At 44.0% G+C, this 22,360-nt stretch overlaps 1 protein-coding gene across 2 annotated transcripts in view; it reads right to left on the reverse strand.

Moving 5' to 3' along the window:
* The window catches only part of LOC309537786 (neural-cadherin-like), a 102,607-nt gene that overhangs the window by 39,511 nt on the left and 40,736 nt on the right, over nt 1–22,360 (reverse strand). For both annotated transcript variants that reach the window (XM_082232834.1, XM_082232835.1), the window contains exons 3-14: nt 18,867–19,092; nt 14,959–15,163; nt 14,185–14,296; nt 13,030–13,279; nt 11,272–11,414; nt 7,283–7,455; nt 6,436–6,604; nt 4,532–4,702; nt 3,278–3,450; nt 1,934–2,101; nt 1,111–1,360; nt 250–377 (exon numbers count right to left, since the gene is read on the reverse strand). In XM_082232834.1, coding sequence (XP_082088960.1) covers nt 250–377; nt 1,111–1,360; nt 1,934–2,101; nt 3,278–3,450; nt 4,532–4,702; nt 6,436–6,604; nt 7,283–7,455; nt 11,272–11,414; nt 13,030–13,279; nt 14,185–14,296; nt 14,959–15,163; nt 18,867–19,092 — 2,168 coding nt within the window. The remainder of the gene's footprint in view (nt 1–249; nt 378–1,110; nt 1,361–1,933; nt 2,102–3,277; nt 3,451–4,531; nt 4,703–6,435; nt 6,605–7,282; nt 7,456–11,271; nt 11,415–13,029; nt 13,280–14,184; nt 14,297–14,958; nt 15,164–18,866; nt 19,093–22,360) is intronic.

Consider the following 22,360-nt stretch of genomic DNA (forward strand, 5'->3'; position numbering starts at 1 on the left):
AGATACTTATTTTGTACAGAATATAAAGCTTCACTCCATTAAAAAAGATATCATGGATTAATGCAGAAATGGGATAAAACATGTAGATGGATGAACCCATGCAAAAGCTGGAAATAAACTGGCCCACCCACCCCCAGATACAATTACACCTGTCAGGGAGCTGTGCTTGGCTGCTGTTCCCCATTGAGAAAACCTGTGCAAAGAGACTCCACTGTTGTCTGATGCTGAATCTTGCATGTTCTGGCTTACCTCTCCATTCTGGCCCAGGTCGAGGTCAGTGGCAGAGACTTGGAAAACCAAAGTCCCGACCTCTGTTCCTTCCGTTACAGAAGCTTCGTAAATTGAGGAGGTGAAGAAAGGGACGTTGTCGTTGACATCTAAGAATGTATTTAGAATTCAAGCAGTCAGCCCATGTAATATAACCATTTGCATGCTTAAGGGGTTTTAAAAATTATATTGCTTTATCTAGGGGGTCTCGCATGCCAGAGTGCCTTGAGACCCAGGGTCTTATGCCCAATGGTTTGGAGGACTGGGAAGGTGCCATAGGCTTATGCAAATCTTCTCTGCACCCACAGCCCCCCCCCACTTCCTTTTTCACAGTAAAACAGAGTTTTCCGTTACATGTGAACCAGACAAAGTATGGTTTACCCAGACCGTGTTTTGCCTGCAAACAAGAGCTGGAAACTGTGGTTTGAATGCTGATCGCAAACTAGGGTTTGTCGAGAAAGACGAAGTAGGGAAGGGCATGAGGTTTGGGTTCAGGGAGAGCACATGAGCCTGGGGTTTACTTACACAACACCCAGCTGTGGCATATTGAGGAGAATGGAAGCTGAGCATCACGGCAACTTTGCATTGTTCGTTGAAAGACAACCCAAAGAAAAAGCGCAACTTTGGAAAAAATGATCAGAATTTGTTCTGTCTTCTGAAGGGAGTTCCACAGCTATCAAGTACCCACCAAAAACTGTCTACATCTGCAATCTACCTTCTAGCACACCCAAGGTGACATTTCTGTACTTGGGACAGTGCAATCAGAAGCAGGAATGAAAGGGGTTCTGCTCAGTAAACGGTATGCTGTTGGCATTTTGTCCCCGTTACCAGAACATTACCCACCTGTCACATTAACGTAGACGGTGGTGAATGCAGCGAGTGGCACCGAGGCCACATTCTGGGCCCGGACCCTCAACAAAAAGGACTTGGTGGTTTCATAGTCCAAAGGCTCAGCTATGAGGATGGATGCAGAACCATCATCTCTGTTGGGAGTGAGGTAGAATCGGATTGGCATGTTGGTCTCCGGAACCAGACCCTCTTCAAGATTGTATGTGATACGTGGGTCGCCAAGGGGGGACGTGGCTTTAATTGTCTGCGCAATTCAAAACCAGAGAACGAAAAGGATTGCTTCAGCAGAAAGTGATCGTTTTCAGAAGATACACATTTAAAATGCTTAAAATGCTTAGAACATGCAGTTCTTTGTATACAAAGAAACTTAAGCAAACAAAGCTTAAAAGAGCCCACCGTGGCTTGACACTTATTTGCATGTTAAATCAGCCCAGCATAAATAATATTCTACCAGGAAGAGGAACACGTGGCCCTCCAGATGTTGTTGGACTCCAACTCCCATCATCCCTGACCACAGGTCATGCAGATGGGAGTTGGAGTCAAACAGCATCAGGGGGGTTCCCCATCCCTGGAATATACTATGCCTCTTTCTGCTGTTAGACAAATGGTACATCTAACCCGGCGGCAGCAGCTTGTTAGGATTGTTAAGTGGCCTAAGGTCACCCATTGTTCTTCATGGTCAAGTGGGGATCTGAAACCTGGTTTCCAACACTCTAACCACTACACCGCACTGGCTCTTTACAGTGTGCTAATTTAAGATGCTAGTTACAGGAATACTGTACAACTGTTTCCTTTAAAAATAGAAAACCCAACTTACCACAATGGAAGTATCTCTTGTTGTATTCTCTGGAATGACGACTTCATAGCTGTCCCTCTCCCACTGAGGGGGCTGGTTCTTTGCACTGGTGATGGTAACTCTAAGCTCAACCTTGCTACTCCTGTTCCCTCCATCCATTGCTATGATTTGTTGAGTTATAAAGGATTTCTGGGCAAGGGAAGAAAAGGATTGCTTCAGCAGGGAGTGATTCTTTTTAAAGACAAAAATTGAAGCTATTCAGCTTTGTTGGTATCACAGTTATCATGTTTTATTTCTGCTCAGAACTTTCATCTTCCAAATAGCGCCAGTGACAGAGCCAAAGTACTCCTCGATTTTTCTTATTTCCCGTGAAAAAGCAGCTGTTGCTTCCCCCGCCCCTGAAACCTTTGTGGAAATAGCTTTTCTCTCTCTCTCTCTCTCTCTCTCTGCACGAAGCACAGTATAAACACTATATGGTTTTATGGAATATCCTCCCAGGTAAATGCTTGTAACATGGGTCGAGAACCTCAGATATGAGGCCCAGTATGTCTCTATAGTCTCCTCTCACTATCCCTTCGGAGTCTCCCCATGACAGACTCCCTCACCCATCCTCAGGTTAAGAACAGACCTCCAGAACGAATTAAGTTCTTAACCTGAGGTACCACTGTACTCCAGTTCAATGATAAACAACTTCTGTGTATCATCCCTGAAAAATCAACTTCATTTTTAGTAAAACTGTCAATCTCCTACAGTAGCAGAGAAAGATTCAAAACCCACCACCATCATCTGTTTAGAGCCTCACAAGCACTCCAGAGCTTCCTGTGGGTAGGATGTTGTCTTTCCAATCCTTTTCTGGCAACCCACCAAACATGCACTGCCTGCTAGGGCCTCCTGTAGCTTCTACTTACCAAAGAATATTCTTTTTGAGGAGGGGGGGAACCCTGCAACTGTTAAATCTGTATGTCACCATAGTAATCATAAGCACAATTTCGTTCCGTTCACAGAAGTTCCTAAGATTCCTCGCTGCAGAACTTCAGAAGGTAAACTTAAAAACCGACTCTCCCGGATATGACCTGTCAAAACTGTTTATTGCTTCTTTTCCCACCAAGGCACAAGAAGAGTTATCAGTCTGACATGACAGCTGTGAATGGCTTTATGGTTAAAGTAATAATTCATTCAGCAGGAGGGGGAGGAGGAAGCCCCTCTCAACTGAAGTGCAGCCATCAGGGTGGCACTAATTTATGCCAGGAGAGAAAGGGACCCACAGTGCTGCATGTCTCCCTGTTTGGCATCTTGCTCTAGCTACCATCTGCAGATGCCGCCAGCTGACATCTGGCCACAGACCAAAGGCAACTCACAACGTACCTGTAACAAGGGTTGGTTGACATAAACCCAGCCTGTAGCAGGATTGACCTGGAAGTACTTTGTTTTCCCAATGGCTGCAGAATACGTGATGGAAGCATTGGAGCCGTAGTCGTCGTCGTGGGCTGCAACACGGAGGAAGCTCGTCCCAACACTCGTGTCTTCTCTCAGGAAGTCTAGGAAAGTGCATTTCATTAACTCAGTGGGGCAGAGCAATGCTACAAGCCATCTGAGCTCAATGCTATTTGCAAGCAACACTCTGCAGATTTTCCTTGAAAAATAAAAGCAGCTGGTGAAGAAGTGCCCTGATTTTATTGCTTGCAGGCTCTTCTTATGTTTTTTATGTTCAGTGGCACATTTGCCTGCCCACAGGTTTCAGGGGCAGAAGAAGGAGATACACAATAGTGGGCAGACACCAGCACCATTCCCCTGGAGGAGAAGAGCAGAGGTTAAGAGGGCTGGTTTGGATTGCACTGCTATTCCTGTGGCAGAGCATTCTGCTCTGCTATTGTTTCCCTATACAGTGGTACCTCGCAAGACGAATGCCTCGCAAGACGAAAGAGTTTTCCGTTTTTTGAGTCGTTCCGCATGACGAATTTCCCTATGGGCTTGCTTCGCAAGACGAAACGTCTTGCGAGTTCTTGCGAGTTTGTTTCCTTTTTCTTAAAGCCGCTAAGCCGTTAATAGCCGCTAAGCCGCTAATAGCCGCTAATAGCCGTGCTTCGCAAGACGAAAAAACCGCAAGACGAAGAGACTCGCGGAACGGATTAATTTCGCCTTGCGAGGCACCACTGTATATAATAGTCCTAAGTTAAGTATGTAGATCACAGTAAGCAGAGAGGGGAGCAATTGCTGGAACCATCCAGGGACACCAGCTCCCCCACCCACTTGCCCCTCCAAACACATACCTGGGACTCTTATAAGGCAAAAGTGCTGCTTAAGTATTAATGCTTTACCATTTTAAAAAAAACCCACAAACTTCTGAAATATTTTGAATTTGTTTCGTTTGTATTTGCATTGTTGCATTTGTATGTAGCTGCTTATCTTCAGGATCCTTTATGGCTGAAAAGCAGGATATTAAATAAGCGGTAACGTAACCAATCTAAAAAGGAAAAAGTGCCAATTCATCTGTACGTAGCGGGGGTGGGGTGGGGGGGACATCTGAAAACCAAACCAGAAACACACACAATAAATCTTAGACCTCAGGTAAGCTTGCGATCAGGGGAACTGAAACACTATCCAAGGATTCGCAATTACATTCATAATGAGTGTTTTCAAATCTGGGGCTGTTGTCATTCACATCTGAGACCACAACGTTGATCTGGCAGATCCCAATGAGGGGCTCAGCCGCCTGGTCCGTGGCTGTCACAGTAATAGGATGCTCTCGCTGCTTCTCCCGGTCAAATATCTGAAGTGTTGTCAAGATGCCTGAAAATAAGACCACAAGCAGAAATAATTCAATACTGTGTATTTAACCAAGGACTGAGATGAGGGAAGAAGCAGGAGGGTTTACTGCCCGCTGTTTTTTCTTGCAGTTTCAGTTATTGAGTGCTGGAAGAAAGATGTAAACTGAACTAAAACTCATCTACATCTGTAAATGTCCTTTCCTCTCTGTTTCTCATATCCCTCCATCTATAAGTTCAGTTTGCCATATTTCCATATCAACTTGCTATTTTCTTTTTTTAAAAAAGATACATGAAAATTCACTAGCATTTCAGTACAAATTTCTCCTAATGTGCACATTTTTGTTTGCAATGTTGCCTTATCTGCATATTTTCCCAAGCGAATTCTTCTTCATCATCATCATCATCATCATCACAACATTGTCGTTATCATCATCATCATCATCCCTGTTCTTCACCTACGGGGTGTCCAAACTTTTTCCAAAGAGGGCCAGATTTGATTAAGTGAACATGTGCGAGGGCCGACCAAAGTTGTTGACCTTTTTTGTTGTTGAGCTTTTGGGGAGATTTTACCAAAGAAATAAACTGTCAGAGGGGCCGGATTAAACCAACCGGCAGGCTGGATTAGGCCCCCCAAAACTGACTTTGGAGATTCCTGCCTTAAAAGGTACCAGGGCAGGTTACAATAATTTAAAATGCAACATACAATTTTGTACGTTGTTTCAACAAATGTAAGCATTTTATGCAGACTTTTCCTGAACACACACATTTTTGTACACGTTCACTTGAAGAACTGCACCCCAATATTCAGAGAAGTGTGAATCTTGGAAAGCTGGCTGCAGTTCAGTTCACATATTGTTACAGGAAGTGGGAATTGGGTAGGTCTGCATCAAAATGTGAACCAAAGTGAATTTCTCCCCCACCCCTATCTACAACCCATCAGTGAGATACAGAGATGCAGCCTGCTCACCTGCAACTCAGCAGGAGTATCTTTAGGTAAATAGTAAACTATTACAGGGCAAATGTAAATGGCTGTTGGTCCACTAGAAAAAAATCCAAAATCCACAACTGGGTAATACTTTTATCATCACCAACCATTTTAACCTAAAGACTGTGACTAAACATAAACTTCAACATCAAATAATATCTGACCCCATCTTTCCACTACCATCTGCTATGCGTAACCTTCCAAAGAATTCAAAAACCTGCTCACTTTTTTGGGGTGACACATTGGTTGTTCACACTAAAGGGACCAACCTAAAGCTGAATTTATCAAACCTACACTTTCCAAAACACAGACTTCCTTCAAAATTAGCACTTATTTGGATTTTGGTATGCAGTTCTCAAAGTAATGTTTACAAAAATGCATATATCAGAGAAATGTTTGCAGAGATAAGTAAGATAGTGAAAAGTACATACAAAACTGCATTATATTAGGGGAAATTTCTTGCAAAAAAATGTGCACGTCTGTCACAGCTGCATACAAAAACGTGTTTATTAGGAGAAATTCACACTAAAATGCTGAATAATTTTCATGTAGATTTTTTCCCCTAAGTGCAAATTGCTGCAGAAACTTATGGAGAGCTGAATTTTAAGACTGGAAAAATAAGGAGGTGAGAGAAGCAAAATTGACAGATGCTTCCATTCCTGCCTGTCTGTGGATTTTTCAGCTTGATAACTTTATCCTTTAAAGGCCCAGTCACCTGGCACCTCTGTATTCTCACTAGGCCCAATGAAGCTGCAACACAATGGCTTTACCTGTGTCAGGGTGGATGTTAAAAGCAGGGAGAGTCCCCTCTCTGTGCATCAAGCCATATTTCACTTGGCCATTGGACCCTTCATCTGCGTCTGTTGCCTCCACTTGCAGCACGAAGGTTCCCACTGGCTGGTTTTCCAGCACAGAGGCATGCTCACGATAATGCTGGCACTGGCAAAAATAAGGACAATGATAATAATGCAAAGGCACGCTTACATACAACTTGACATATACTGCAAAATCCAGAATATTGGCAATCAACTCCAATCACTCAACAAATAAGGGTCAAACTATCATGATCTCAGCTGCATAGTTTTGTCCTTGAGCAGGAGATCTGATGCAGAAACCACGGGGAGGACCGTGATCTTTTGAAAAGTATGGGAACTTTTATTTTATTTTTATTTTTTTGGTAATGTAAGCCTCCAGCCCTGCACCGGGGCCACCACAGGGTGTGAAAGAAAACTCTACGTGCTCCCCCCTCCCACCAATATACAGTGGTACCTCGGGTTACAGATGCTTCAAGTTACAGATGCTTCAGGTTACAGACTTCGCTAACCCAGAAATAGTACCTTGGGTTAAGAACTTTGCTTCAGGATGAGAACAGAAATCGTGTGCCGGCGGCACACCGGCAGTGGGAGGCCCCATTAGCTAAAGTGGTACCTCAGGTTAAGAACAGTTTCAGGTTAAGAACGGACCTCCAGAACGAATTAAGTTCTTAACCCAAGGTACCAATGTAAAGTTCATTGGAGCTGCACTCTTAGCTCTTTGTGAATGCTGTGCGCCAAAAGAGAAGGGAGTTCATAGTTGCTCTCTCCAAGTATTTGACATGACGCAAGGCAGCCTGTTTACCTTCTGAAACACAGGTTTGTTGTTATTGACATCATCCACATGCACAATGACCAAAGCGGTGCTTGTAAGAGAGCGAGGTCCACCAGAGGCATTGTCATCTGTAGCCGTGATGTTGAGGACATACTCGGGACCCTGTAGCCTAGGAAGTGGGCTTGAGCGAAGACGGATTAACCCTATGAAAGATTTCAAAGGGAGGACAGTTCGGAATCAGAATGTATTTTGCTGTTGTAACTGCTGGTGAGGTCACAGGGTACTGGATTTGGAAAAGGCAGACCTGGGTGCAAATCTATGCTCAGCCATGAAGCTGCCAGAGTGACTCTGAGCCAGTCGCTCTCTTTTGCAGAAGTATTGTCGGAAACCATGCACTGAACAACCCGGATGAAGGGTAGGATATAAATCAATCCCAGAACACCTTTTACAGCTGTTATGCCAAATGTTTGAATTTCAAAAACGGTAGCTTCATGCCATGCCAAAATTCCAAATGTTTAGCTATATCAGGTAATCGTGTCCAGCAGAATCATGCAGTATAGCTCTTGCCAGACCAAACCAACTCTAGCTGGAGAGGGCGAGGGAATAACTCATTTGAATGCTCCCCTTGTGTATGAAAATACTTCCTTGCACAACTTCTAGCTGAACCCTATCCTTGAAACACTAGCTTTCTATGTGCAGAGTATAATATTTACTTATATTATAGATCCACTGATTGATTGATTGAACTAATGCCATTTTTAAACTGTAAAAAATAAAATAAGAAACCCAAAATATCTGCTGCCACTGCAGTTATCCCCCTTAAGTACTCCCACTATCCTAGAAGAAGAAGAAGAAGAGGAGGAGTTTTGATTTTTTCCCCCCACTTTATCACTACCCGAAGGAGTCTCAAAGTGGCTAACATTCTCCTTTCCCTTCCTCCCCCACAACAAACACTCTGTGAGGTGAGTGGGGCTGAGAGACTTCAGAGAAGTATGACTAGCCCAAGGTCACCCAGCAGCTGCATGTGCAGGAGTGGAGAGGCGAACCTGGTTCACCAGATTACGAGTCTACCGCTCTTAACCACTACACCACACTGGCTAGAAACACACTAGAAACAAGCTAAACTGGTTTGCCCCAGTCCTTTCCCTAAAACTGTACCACCACCACCATGTTTCAGACAGAGGGACAAAATGCCCACTACTGTTTGAATGAGAACATGATTTTTTTGGGGGGGGGTCCCAGATCTGAGTCCTGCAGCAATTTTTTGGGTATATTGTATTTGCATTCTGACCCTCTGCCGGTCTTTAAAGAGCAAAGCTGACAGTTGCTGTGAGGAGCTTCTGTTCCACTGGGCCTTGGGCTGCAGCAACCTTATGGGTCATATGAGGGCTGGCAAAATCAGAAATACATTTTTAAAACAAGTTTGTTTTAAAAAGCAAAGCAAACTTCAGCTATTTAAAAAGCTGCAGTGAGCAGATGTCATTCATTCCTGTGCCAGCACCATCCCATCATGTCTTTTATTTATCCGATGTAATAAGAAGTGTCGTTTGCAAATGGACGGTTATGAAGATGACAAGTGCCACTCACTTCCCCTTGCAAATGCCTTCGCCTTCACTGATTGTATTTTGACATGTGTCTTAGCTTCACCTTGGCATTTCAGGGTATCAAGCAAATTGTCATTGACAGCGCTATATTAAAATAAAACTGCCCAAGGAGACAGCATAGATGTTGGGGAGTCTGACCAAGCAGGGGGTAACAAAGTCAAAAATCAACACAGAATTCACACCTGTTACAGAAAAGATGGATATATGCTAAGGCCATCTCCACAAAGGCTAGAAAACTACAATTGGCAACCAAGCAAACTGTCCAACAGAGGAAATGTGTTAATTTCCTGCAAAATAAAATTTGCTATGGCACTTTGAGGACAAGCAGATTTAGCATGGCTTGAGATTTCATAAAATAAAACCTAACTCCAGTGGGTGCAATTCTTCACCGGTCTTTTTAATTGTAATACACATTTATGTGCTTATTTTGCAGGCCAATCATGAGCCAGTAATTCAGCATCACCTCATTTGTGGGGAAACATCTTCCGGAAGTTAAAACAAAAAGTGAATTCTGGGTTGGGTTTGGAACAAATCAGTCCACAAGTTCATGCCGCAGAGACCCCACCCAGCAGGAGGTAGTGGGATAGGCTCGTCAGAACTGGTGTGTCAGGGTTTTGGGGCTGGGATACTGCTGCACACATAGCAGTAGAAAGGCTATAGATGTAAGAAGGAACCAGCTTCCATTCTGCCCCTTAATCACGGCATGCAGTACTGTCTCTGTTCTGCTGCAGTTCAGCTTCTGACAAAAAAACCCTTATTTATCTTGCTGATGGCTGTAATGAAATTCCATGGAATTGGTGATGTTACCATTATTCCATTTCCACACCATTCATTTGAATGCAAAGGAAATGGAATACAAAGTGCAGGGGGCCATCATTGACTTTGTGGACTGAAACCAACAACAAAAGTGACTATCAAATGTATCTGCGGGGTTGATTTCTGTTCCGGATATGGCTGAAATATGCAGGAATGGGAAACTTCCACTCCTCTTCCTGGTTTTGTGGGAATTCTTTGGCATCCTTAATACAGGGAAATGGGGAACTACTGAATAAGTTGCTCCTGGCATCCCTGGGTCCTGCTGTAGATGAGCACTGTAACATCAAAGGAATACTGGGAATCATGGTGGTGCCATTTCCCACAGTTCCTGGTGTCATCTCTAATCTGAGATGAATTCTTTGCCGGGGGAGGGTGTTCTTCGACTCAAAATCTAGTGTTTAAATTCCACCCATCCCCAATTTTTGGAGTTTGACCCATCATCGATTCTGTTGTCTAGCTCAGCTTTCCCAATCTGCTGCCCCTCCAAATGTTACGAACTACAACTCACATCAGCCCCAGTCAATATGACCAACATATGGAGGGCACCCAGCTGAGGAAGGCCAGCCAAAAGAAAAAAGTGGTATTCAGTTGCCAGATCTTTCAGCATAGGAGCACTATGCGGCACCAGTTTCTTGGTGGTAGAACTGCAGCGATTAAATGGCGTAAACATCAGTGGAATAGTTTGCATCACTGGCAGTTTTACCTTAACACCTGTGGCATTATGAGACCACTAAGCATTTGTAACATAAAGCAAGCCATAAAGGGGAGTGGAAAGCTGCCATCTCTACAGGAAGATGTTTGAGTCAATTCCTTGTACCATCGTTTGATGGCATCTGTTTCCGGCTTCTGAAATATATTCAGATCTGGAGCATTAATATTGCAAAAGCACTAGTTGCATTAAAAATTAATTTTTTATGGTAAGTGAACCCATAAGACGTATCAAAGATGAGAAGGACAGATCTGTGGCATCTTATTTACTTCTCATTAGCTCCCTGGCTCAGGAGAGTCCAGAAAGGCAGGCGAAGAGTTTGACTGGAGCCACATCAGGAAAAGTCATCAGTTACTCCAAGTAAGAACTACCACATTTTATCATTAAAATTTGCATTTTTGAACGCATTTTAATCTTAAATACACATTTATATAAGCATGTTTGATTATTTTTTTAAGCCAAGAAGTGCATTGCAAAGTTCAGAGAAGCATTAAACCAAAGAATAACTGCATTCCAATCCATACATTCATCTGGCAAGCATGACTTAGGTCAGTTTGCTTAAATGCAAGGACCAAATGAAATCCTCGAGCAATGTAAGTCAAGAAGACACATATTCCTGCTTTCTGTTATAGAGAATGCTATGAGATCAGTCATTAAGAGCAGCAGAGAAATGCTATGAGTTCAACACTCAGATGAGAAGCAATTCCCAACAGCAAGGAAACCAGTGACTAGGATGCAATAGACATGATGTACCTGTGTTTTAAACACACATGAATAACTATAACAGCTTAGACACAAGCTCTGCCCCCACCACTAATCACATGTGACATCTAGGAGCCAAAAATCTATATGGGAACCAAAGATCTAAAATGCAGAAATTACATATTTACCCTTCTGAGGGTCGATAATGAAGTTTCCCATTTGATTTCCTCCAGTAATGCTGTAAGCAACACCATCTCCATCAGGGTCTATGGCATGAACCGTAGCTATGAGTGTGTTTGGACCTGCATCCTCCGAAACGAAACTCCGATAGCTGTCAAAGCGCGTAATGTTAAGTGTGGTTACTTGGAAACAGGGTTAAAGGGAATCAAATCTGGAGTGCTAAATGCAGTGGAAAGACAGTAAGAAAAGACATCCCCATTTGCTTCCCCATACAGGAAAAAGAAAGGGCGCTATGCAAAAGAGAAGTGTATCCCTCCAGGTGTTAAGAAGAAGAAGAAGAAGAAGAGGAGAAGAGTTTGGATTTGATATCCCGCTTTATCACTACCCCAAGGAGTCTCAAAGCGACTGACCATCTCCTTTCCCTTCCTCCCCCACAACAAGCACTCTGTGAGGTGAGTGGGGCTGAGAGACTTCAGAGAAGCGTGACTGGCCCAAGGTCACCCAGCAGCTGCATGTGGAGGAGCGGAGACGCGAACCCGGTTCCCCAGATTACGAGTCTATCGCTCTTAACCACTACTCCACACTGGCTCCAGCAGGCTCTTCTTAGAACCTAAGAAGAGCCTGCTGGATCAGGCCAGTGGCTCATTTAGTGCAGCATCCTGTTCTCACAGCTGCCTGGGGGGAACCAGCAAGCAGGATTGGAGCACAAGAGCTTGAGTGTTATTGTATTTTAATTCCTGTCAGCAACAGCCAGAATGGCCAATAGTCAGGAGTGATCGCTATCGTAGTCCAACAACATCTGGAGGGCTATGGATTCTCCTATCCATGATTTTTTTAAACCCCTCTGTCATAGGGCATTCTGTTGATAGGTATGTATACTGTGTATATACGTGCTTATATTTAACAAGTCACCTGGAAGCCATAGGTGTCCAAGAGTTCCGTGAAGGCGAGTGAATGGTCTCTTAGCAGGCTAGCAACTTGGGTTGGCTTATTTGCAAGGCTGATTTATTTGGGGGTACGGAGCATCACACACGATGCTTCCACTCCTATGATTTGCTCACCATGCTTTAAAATACCTGAATGCCAACCTTGCTTTTTTAAACATCCATGAGGCAACTTAACTAAAATCAAAACTTAAAGGTAATAAGAGCAGCAGAAACCATTTCACAGACAGAAGAACTTTTTGTGTTAAGAACTGTGTTGCATTTGAAGCAGCCGCAACAAATGCAGAGCCAGTGAAGCAAATAAATCAACTTGTTAAAACGGGAACTTTTTGCCCAAAACATTTTCACCTCATCTGCTCTGTACTTTGGTTACAAAGAATGGATTGAAATGCTGCAGCATCTGTGTAAGGAACACTGTAAAATGCTTCCTGGAGGGTGACTGTTCAGCATTTTAAACCCTCATCCCCACCATAGCAGTGTCTGCCCAGCCAGCCATGATCCAGACACCGAAAACCGTGGGGGCACAAACTATCCAGCCCATGGAGGGATCTCTGTAGAACCGATCTGGCCCAGGCAAGATAAATCTTGCTGACCCCTGATCTTGAGGAAGGGTTGGCTTATAATGGACCACATGAATCAATCCCAGTGGGAACAGACAGCTATTACTGGCACCCCCAAAATCTCACCTCATTCCACACAATGACCTGGGGATGATCAAACACCACCAGGATGCCGCAATCATCGCATGGAAACTCCGACATGGTACTAATCAAACGACATCTGAAGCATCATCAACAACAACAACAAGGGGCGTATACTTACATTGTTTGTGAGAACCTGGGAACTTCGTCATTGATGTTTGAGAGGCGGATCCTGACCGTCGCGGTCCCAGTTCTTGGGGGCTCTCCTTTATCTACCGCCATGATTACGAACTCATACAGGTGATTAGGACGCTCGTAATCCAGCTCTGTGGCTGGGAAGATGGTGCCGTGACTGGAAATGCTGAACTCTGAGCTCAGGGTGTAATAGATTATTTCCGCATTTTCTTCAGAATCACAGTCATGGGCTGACACTGTTGGGGCAAAGCGTGGGGAGGGAGGAGACCTTTCAGGATTTTTTGCTTGCAAAAGATTATATTCAAGGATTTAGAAACAAAAAAACCAAGATGCTGGTTTAGTAACAGAGTTAAGGCTACATCATGCTGGCTCTGCAAGCTCTGTGGACTGCAAGTTAGGCCTGGGGCCTTTATCAGACATACTCCATGCTCAGCAATGAAGTTGTCCAAAGGCACAAAGGCCATGAGAGACAGTGTGATGTAGTGGTTAGTGTCAGACTGAGTCCTGGGAGAGACCAGGAATCAAATCCCTACTCAGCCAGGAAGCTCACTGGGTGGTCTTGGGCCAGTCATGGTCTCTCAGTCTAACCTACCACACAGGGCTGTTGTGGGGATTAAATGAGGTAGGGGGCAGGAAAAAAACGCATGGCGTCTTTCGTGTAAATAAATAACAACTACACTGAGGTGGCTTCATTTGGGCAGTTGCCATATGCACAGCTGTGTGTTTTTTCCTAAGTATGTGTGAAGCTGATGTAATCTTCAGCCTTCAAGATGCATATGTTGAAAACATCCTATCCAATAACACACACAGGAGGGATTGCAGAAGGATAAGAGCTGACCAAATATACAGAGGCAGAGGAAGTTGTAAGAAGAAACTTCATACGGAAATCAAACCATGGATCCATCAATTCATCGGTACAACAGAGGGAGCCAAGGGGTTAACTTCAGGGGTTGCTAAGGATCCAGCTCCTGCCATCAGCGGTTATGGGATCTCTTGGGTGACATGACCTGGAGAGTACGGCCATTGGCTGTACCTGGTCTATGCTTTAACCAAGTAATGGCAATGGCAATGATGGCTCTCGAGGATTCCAGGTGAGTCGAGGGGCAAGTCTGACAACAAATTGCGAAAATGCTTTGCAAACCTTGTAAAAGTGCAGTTGTTACAGTCACGGTTTCAGGGACGTTGTCTTTGGTGTAGATCGACTGCTGGAATTCTGGGGCACAGTCGTTCACGTCTGTGATCACAACCCAAACCTAGAAAAAGGACAAGGCAAGGGAGTGTTTAGCAGCACAAAAAGTCGATTGGCTCCTCTTGTGCATCTGCACAGCTCCCCAACTCACTGCAGCCACCCCACTGTCAAGAGGGCAGCTTCGTGGCTCCACATCCTACCACCCTGGCCACTGCTGCTACTGAGTATCCGCAGTTTGTAATGTAAGATGTTAGGATTTCTCTCAAGTTCCTCCAATATTTTTCAGCGAGTTTCTTTTTGAAAAGTCGTTTTCAAACAGGGATGGAAAAACCTGTTCAACTACAGTTCTCTCGGTTTCTCATTCCCCCCCCCCACTTTAGATTCAGTCCTCCATGCTTCTGCAGCACTTTCTGGATTTTTTGTAAACAAAAGCCTCATGAAAACTCACCAGTTCAGGATTCCAGCCACTCCATTCCATTTGCCCACACAGTTAGTTCTCACTGGGTTGTTGTTTGCTGTTGCTCCTCCCCCCATCTCTTAAGTTTGTTTGTACTTTGGCAAACTTCAGTATTCCCCCCCCCCCAGGCTGCTGGCACCTCCCTATTATGCGTACGCAATGCTGTCCTGGCTAAATCAGCAATGGCACTCACAGCTTGGGACACTGGGAGCAGAGGGAATTGACTGGAGCGGAGAATTGAATGTGCATTGCTGTTAAGGGTTGCTGACCTCAACAGTGCTGCTGAGCTGTCCCTGGTTTTCTCTTGCTTGAACCAGGAGGAGGTACTGGTGCTGACCATTCTCGTAATCCAGATTTCGGCTGAAGTATATGTCCCCTGTCCCCTGGTTAATGCCGAACAGGCCGTTTGGATTAGTTAAGAGGCTGTAGCTCAGGGACTTGTTTTGATGTGACAAAGCGGACACGGTCAGGAACCTGGAAAAGGTTAAAAGAAATCAACAATGAACAAAGCAAGAGGAAGTCGGTTTCTAACATTTTCATAGGACGCCGCTCCACTTTGGAAACTGACAAAATTTTTAATATAATTATGGAACATCACATCGCATCTAGATCCGCACCAAGCATGTGAAGCACATCCAACGCACACTTAAAACACACAGTTTCCCCTCCCCCCAAAGAAAGAATCCTGGGAACTGTAGTTTTCCCCCCCCCTCACGGGGCTACAGTTCCCAGCACCCTTAAAAACGACAATTCCCAGTATTCTTTGGGGGAAATTGTTTGCTTCAAATGTATGGTGTGAACCTATACTCAGTATAACTAAGGAACACAGCCCAGGATGGAACTCCAAAAAGGTGAAGAATCAGAGCTGTGCAAGGCAAGAGCAGCACTGACTGTCCCTGGCTGAGTTTACCAGGGATGGAGAACAGGCCTGGAATCATATAATTGTAGAGCTGGGAGGGACCACAAGGGTCATCTAGTCCAACCCACTGCAGTGCAGCAATCTCTTTGCCCAAAATGGGGCTCGTTCCCCAAAAGCTTATTGGTAACCTGGGGGCCCTGCTCCTGGGCATCCTGCTGTGCTCAGGGCAAAGTGGCCACCTGGCCTTGACACTGGATAGCTGTAAGGACATAAGAAGAGCCTGCTGGATCAGGCCAATGACCCATCACCATCCTGTTTTCACAACCAGATTCCTATGGGAAACCCACGAGTAGGACCTGAGCACAAGAGCCCTCTCCCCACCTGCCATTTCCAGCAACTGCTATTCAGAAGCATTGCTGCCTCCAATTGTGGAGGGCACAGCATAGCCATCATGGCTAGTAGCCATTGAGAGACCCCTCTCATCCATGAATGGAGGTACAGCCACAGGGCATCACGCCTCCCTCTAAAGTGCCTGAAAAGAGCACACTTGACTGTTGCTGCTATCAGAGGGTGTTTCGTGCTGTCCTTGCTGGTAACAGAACTGTGAATTAAAATTGTTTGGATCGTCCGTCACTCTTCTTTATTACGGTTTGTCATAATGTAATTGCTTCGCATTGCCTTTTATATGGCTGGGGATGTATTGTGTCTTTTTTTTTCTTTCTTCCCATGCTCTCAAGCTCAATGTGTGTGGAAGATCAGGAAACAAAATGACTGGGAGGACGACGATGGAAAGCTTTCAAAAGCCATCAGGATTACTTGCTGGGAAACTGCATTAGGAATGCATTTTCGCAGCCTGCTTCATTGCAGCCTTAGTTGTTTTCTTACGCATGACAGGCTGAACAATCATGGCAAAAAAATGGGTTTTCTTCTTGTTTTTCTTGATAACATACACACACAAAAATGACACATTATTGACTTGCAGCATAGCTCAGTTATTGTTGAAGAACTAAGTTTTCAGTTTGGCATCCAGTGCCAAATACATTGCCCTGTGTGCTATCTCTAGGGTGGTGGGGTGCAGGGAAATACTTTCAGATTTCTACACATTACCATTTCAACAGGTAAATAAGAGGCCTGCTGCTAACTAACCACTCCTAACAAGCATATAGCAACAGTGGAAGTCTTTAAGTTTGGTCTTGGGCTCAATGTCAGCCCCTTGGGAGTTGTTGTACAAGAAAGCAGCTGATCTATCCACCTCTCTTGGGTCTTCTGGGTCTTCCCCCAGGGATAAAGGGAGAGATCCCCTTTGTATTTTACTTCCCAGTCCATTCAGACTTATGTCAAAGGGGTGGGTGGGAAAACGAGGGAGGAACGGGTGGAGACATGGAGAGTGTAATCCCCCTGCAATCAATCCATTGGCACTTGTGTCAAGCGGTGCGGGGGGGGCACTTCCAGGCAGAAAAGAGGGCACAGGTGGGCATACACAGAGAAAGAGAGATGGGATGGCACAGAGCATCCCTGCAGTGCTGCAAACTCTTCCCACCAGTGGTTCCAACGCCGTACACCATCAGCTCCAGACCACAATCGACCCTTTTCATAGGAGGTCAACGGACTTTCACCAGGGGAAAAAGGTTCCCTACCCCAGTTCAACATTTGGGGCTTTTTAGTACAGCCAGAATCGCCCGGGAGCATCCCATCAAAATCTAGTTTCATGCTGGTATAATAAATGTATACACGTTTGAGAAGCTCCAGACATCCAGATGATCTTCAAGCAGATTTAGTAAAGGATCACATTCTTCCCGCAAACACATGCTCGCTGTGCGCCTAATGAAGAAGCACAACAGAAGAGCCGATCCCATGGTGGCCAATTTTTGGTTTTGCTTTCGAGGCAGCTTCAGCAAGAAAACATGGTTCTTAGAATGCAGGGGCAGTAAATCGGATAGTAAACCATTTAAGTTTAATCCGATAACACATGCACTAAATTATGACAGATTGTCAGATGAGCTCCAAAGTTCAGCAAAGTACATGAGAGTCTCCTAGACTTTAATGGGTCGAGCCCTACATCTGGCAGGATTATAATAGTTCTTATCCTGAAAAGAGGATGAGTTGCTATATAGTATATCACCTCATGTGAGCAGGCAAGTGCAATCCGTCGGCTCAGTTCAATGGGGAGGCCTCCTACAACCACCCAACCCATTTGCACTGACAAGGCGTCATTTGAAAGCCAGAGAAATTCGATATGTTTTAATGTTCATTATGTTCAGTATGTTTTAATGTTTCCTTTTTCTTTCAACAATTTATATACCGCTTTAATACCGTAGGCTTTAAGCACTGTAGGGCTGAAATGATGCAATGAAGATGAAATCTGCTTAAACTAACCATAAAATTGGAATCCTGAAATCAAAAGGTCTTTTGTAGACTGCCAGAAGTTCAAAAGGCTCTTACCCAGGAGGGGCTTCCGTAGAAATTGGCCCACAATACTGAACTTACAGCTCTTGCGGGATACAAGTTGTGTGTCGGAACCAAGTGGGGGTCACTAACAGTGACGCTTCCAAAGGCTTCGTTGACTTAGCAGGGATATAACTGAGCAAAACTGACTCATTAATTGAGGGGTGGAAGGAGAATTCAGACTGAGGGGGACATCTGCTTCTTTTGGTTTTTGCCTCTTCCCCCCTTCATACACACACACACAAAATGGGGTACTATCTGTAGTTTCAAGGGCCTCCAGGTCAGGAGATTTACTAGACAACAATGGCTATGCGTCAATTATTTTATTCCCCACAGTCCCCTGGGAAAAGTGTCATTTTGGGGCATTGTGGGAAATTAAAATGGCTGCTCAGCCAACAAGCATGAGGGGCTCAGGGTGGGCACTGGTACAAGTGCCACTTAGAATAATAGAAATGTAGATTGGGAGGGGTACCAGGGATCATGTAGTCTAATAGCAGCTGCCTGGATGTGCCAACTACTGTATGTGTCTCTACTTCCAGTATTCCTGTCCCCATCTGTTCCTTAGACGCAGCTCAGTTTCAGCTACAACAAAATTATGGAACTTTATTAGCTGATTTTCTGTGCCTTGAGGTTTTCTGTTTGCACTATTCAACCTTTTGATTAAACCAATCGACCTCCTGCTTGTGTTGTCTTTCTGTAAGGAGTTCCCCAATTCAATATAGTAATTTAGGACTCATAATTTATTAACAAGCAGCACACATCAGCTGAACTTAAACTTTCTTTCTCTCTGATAGAAAGCTAACTGAAGAGGCCTGTTCTCAAAATGCCATTAAAGGTGCAGGACACATCCTTCATCAGAATTTTGGCACTCACGGTTCTCCCAGTGGCAGATTTTCAGGGACGTAAACGGAGTACGACGTGTTGGCAAACTGTGGCGCTCGACGTCCGGCAACTACAGACACTGAGGCAGGGGAGCCCTGGCGCCCTGGTTTGTCAGCTGCCAGAACAGTCAGCAAATATTCCCTCTCCTTCACCAGAGGCAAACCAGTTGTTTTGATCCAGCCGGTATCTTTTTCCACTTCAAATCTGTTCTCTCCACCTGCGAGGGAGCAAAAAAACAATTGTGTTCGGGACTGTGGTCAACAGATTCATGTTTTGTTGTTGTTGTTTTTAAATAATATTTATTAAAAGTTTCAGAATTACAGAAAAGAAAAAATAGGAAACAACACTACAATACATAAAAAAGAAGAAGAAAGCATAAAAACCAATACAACAATACAGCACACACAAAAAACCACAAATCCCATATTACGTATCTTTAACTTCCATTTGACCTCCTCACACCTCCCTTTTTGTATTCTAGTTTAATTAGTTATTTCAGCAAATTCTTTCCATCTTTCTCAAAAAAAAAAATTGAATAATTTATCTTAACAATTTAGCCTATTAATTAACTCAACAAATCCTTTCCATCTTTCCCCATATTCTGTTATTCAAATTGCCTTGATTTATTTAACCTTATCTTACCGTAAAATACCTTAGAGCTTGAAACTTAATACTCAAAGGTGATGGACTATATGGAACTGGCAGAAATGACTGGCAGAATCCGAGACCAGGGAGAAGAGTCGGTGGAAGAAGATTGGAAAAAGTTTAAAAACTATTTACAGAAATATTGTAAAATTGATGAATGTTAGAATGATGTTGGATAGAAACTAAGTGGTCTCTAGCTGTAATATTATAAGGGAATATGAGAAAATGGACTATTAATAGGTAAAAATCTAATGTTACAATATTTTAAGACTGAAGACTAGGATGAACAAAGAAGGGAGGGATTTGCTGAACTAACAAACTGAACTGGAATACAGAAAAGGGAGGCGCGAGGAGGTCCGGGAAATAAGCAAATGAAAGATAAGTGATTGAAAGACTGAATTGTTTTTAACTATCTTTATTTTGTATTTTTCTTTTTTCTTTTTGTATTTTGTAATATTTTGAAAACCTTATTAAATATCTTTTTTTTAAAAAAAGAAACTTAATAATCAATTATACATGACTCCTTATATCATTTCTACTAAAACCATATAGTTTCATTTCAACATTTTCCCTAATATTCATTAATTTTAGGCTAATTCCCTAAATAAAAATTTTTCTTTAAAAATTTTCTTCCAATCTTCATCCAACGTCTCTTCTTCCTGGTCTCGGGTCATGTCAGTCCTTACTGTCCATTCCATCTAGTCCATCAACCTGGTAATCTTATGTCCGAGGCTCTTAAGTCTCTTCCATGTCCCTTCTGCAGATCTTCTTCTTGTTTATACCTGCACTTTTGTCTTTTATTGGTCTCTTTCTTAATTCCTTTCCTTTCTCATTGAGGAGTAGGTCTCTGGGAGGTTCCAGCCCAAAGTTATCTCCATCTCCCTTCATCAAACCAGCCCATTCCCCACAGTCCCACTCCCCACAGTCATCAATGTAATCCAAAAAATATTTAAGAGCATATTTCAAAGCCCCTCCAAAGTTAAGAACCTCCCCAGCTCCAGACTCCCCCTGGCCGACTCCAACTTCAATCTTCAAAAACAGCAGCTTGTGCTCCTGCAGGGCCTCGGATCTCTCCATTTGTATTATTTGAGGTGCAACCGCAACCTCCTCCATTATCTTCTGCACTTGCCCAATCAATACAGGTTCCTGAGTTGGTCCCTGAATGGTTTCTGTATCAATATTCCCTGTTTGTCCACAGTTATTGACCACAACAGTCATCAAATCCGTTTTTTCATTCATCAAATCCATCTTCTCATGCATATGTTCCAACAAAGCACTTGTCTTGCATAAAGCAAGCACCAAAACTTCCTCCCAGCTCATTTTTATTCAAGGTCAAAAGGACTGGTCCCACGATCTTAATCTCACAGCTGTAGAGTCCTCAAGTAGACTGCAGCAACAATTTAGCAAGCTCCCTCTAGAGGAGACAATTTCTATTTGTATCCATCTTTTTAAGGCAAGTCCAACAAAGGAAAATTACTTTCATTTTTCAGATATTTTGTTTCTTTAGAATGCAAAAGGCAACATTGGAATCAGTTTATTTCTCTTCTTTAGCTATCTGTCAAAGTATTCCATTCACAGTCAGTGAACCTCTCCAACAATTTCTGTCTCTGACACCCCGTTCCCAGGTTAGAGACGGTGGAAACTTATCTTTCTTCACTCCGTCTCCTGCAGGCATTAAACAAAGTCCCCCCCCCCCGCTTTTCTCGCTTCCAAGGGGGTTTCAGTAGTTATAAATGAAGGAAATTTAGACTTTTTAAACGACTTTCCAGGCTTTAGCTTACAAGGTTTTTGAACAGATTCATGTTTTGAAGTGGGTAACTGGTTTAACATTAAGCCTCACCCATGCTTTCAATCTGTTGGCGGTGGAGCTCCTTTGGGAGGAAGGGGCTGGATAGGGACATATAACCACAGGAGCTATCTCCACCTCTTAGCTGCAAATGCCCGCTTGAACGTTCTGACATAACCAGGAACTCGGGGTGGAAGGGGAGGAGAAATCAAGTTTCTTAACAGCTCGTAAGTGGCTCCTGGTTAGTTCAAGGAGGTAGACGGGAGTCAGCAGCAGATGGCATGGTAAGGCAAAGGCTGACATCCCAACAGATGAGTCATGGCTTCCTTCCAGAAGGGGTGAGGTGGCAGCAAGGCCAGTGGGTCCAATTGTTCCTGCTGAGCCAATCTGCTGGGGTCCTTCCCAGAGAAGCTTGAGATGCATTTAACTACAGGTGAAACAGGTTGCACCTGGGACCTTCTGGACGCAAAGCATGTGCTCTCCAGCTGACCTACAGCCCCTCCCTCTCATTCGCCCCTTTGGGTGAAGAAGACTCCCTGAAGTTCAGTCTGCCCTCAACCAGCCCACCAGCTGCCTGCATCCTTACTAACAATTAGTCTTGGTCAGGTTTCCTCAACCTCGGCCCTCCCAATGTTTTTGGCCTACAACTCCCATGAACCCTAGCTAGCAGGACCAGTGGTCAGGGATGATGGGAATTGTAGTCTCAAAACATCTGGAGGGCCGAGGTTGAGGAAGCCTGGCCTTGGGGGTGGCAGTGACTGTCAGCTTCCTCTTTCTCCTCTTAGTGTTGCCTTTGTAGAACTCAGCAGGAAAGTGGAGAATACGGGGCTTCCTGTTGCATCTGCCTGTCTTTGTCTCTGGCGCCACCTGCTGTTGGCCTCCCTGCTTTTTACCCTTCTGGTCCCAATCGGCACCAGTCTCCACTGTCTTTAAATAATAGTTAATTTGACCAGTTTTGATCAGAATGGTGTTGTAGAAATAAATACAAAAAAAAAACCCCACCAGGTACAGAGTGAGACAGGAAGGGGGGGTAGAATACACAAATCCACACAGA

The sequence above is a fragment of the Podarcis vaucheri genome (genome assembly GCF_965113315.1).
Source record: "Podarcis vaucheri genome assembly, chromosome: 7".
Classification (NCBI taxonomy): domain Eukaryota; kingdom Metazoa; phylum Chordata; class Lepidosauria; order Squamata; family Lacertidae; genus Podarcis; species Podarcis vaucheri.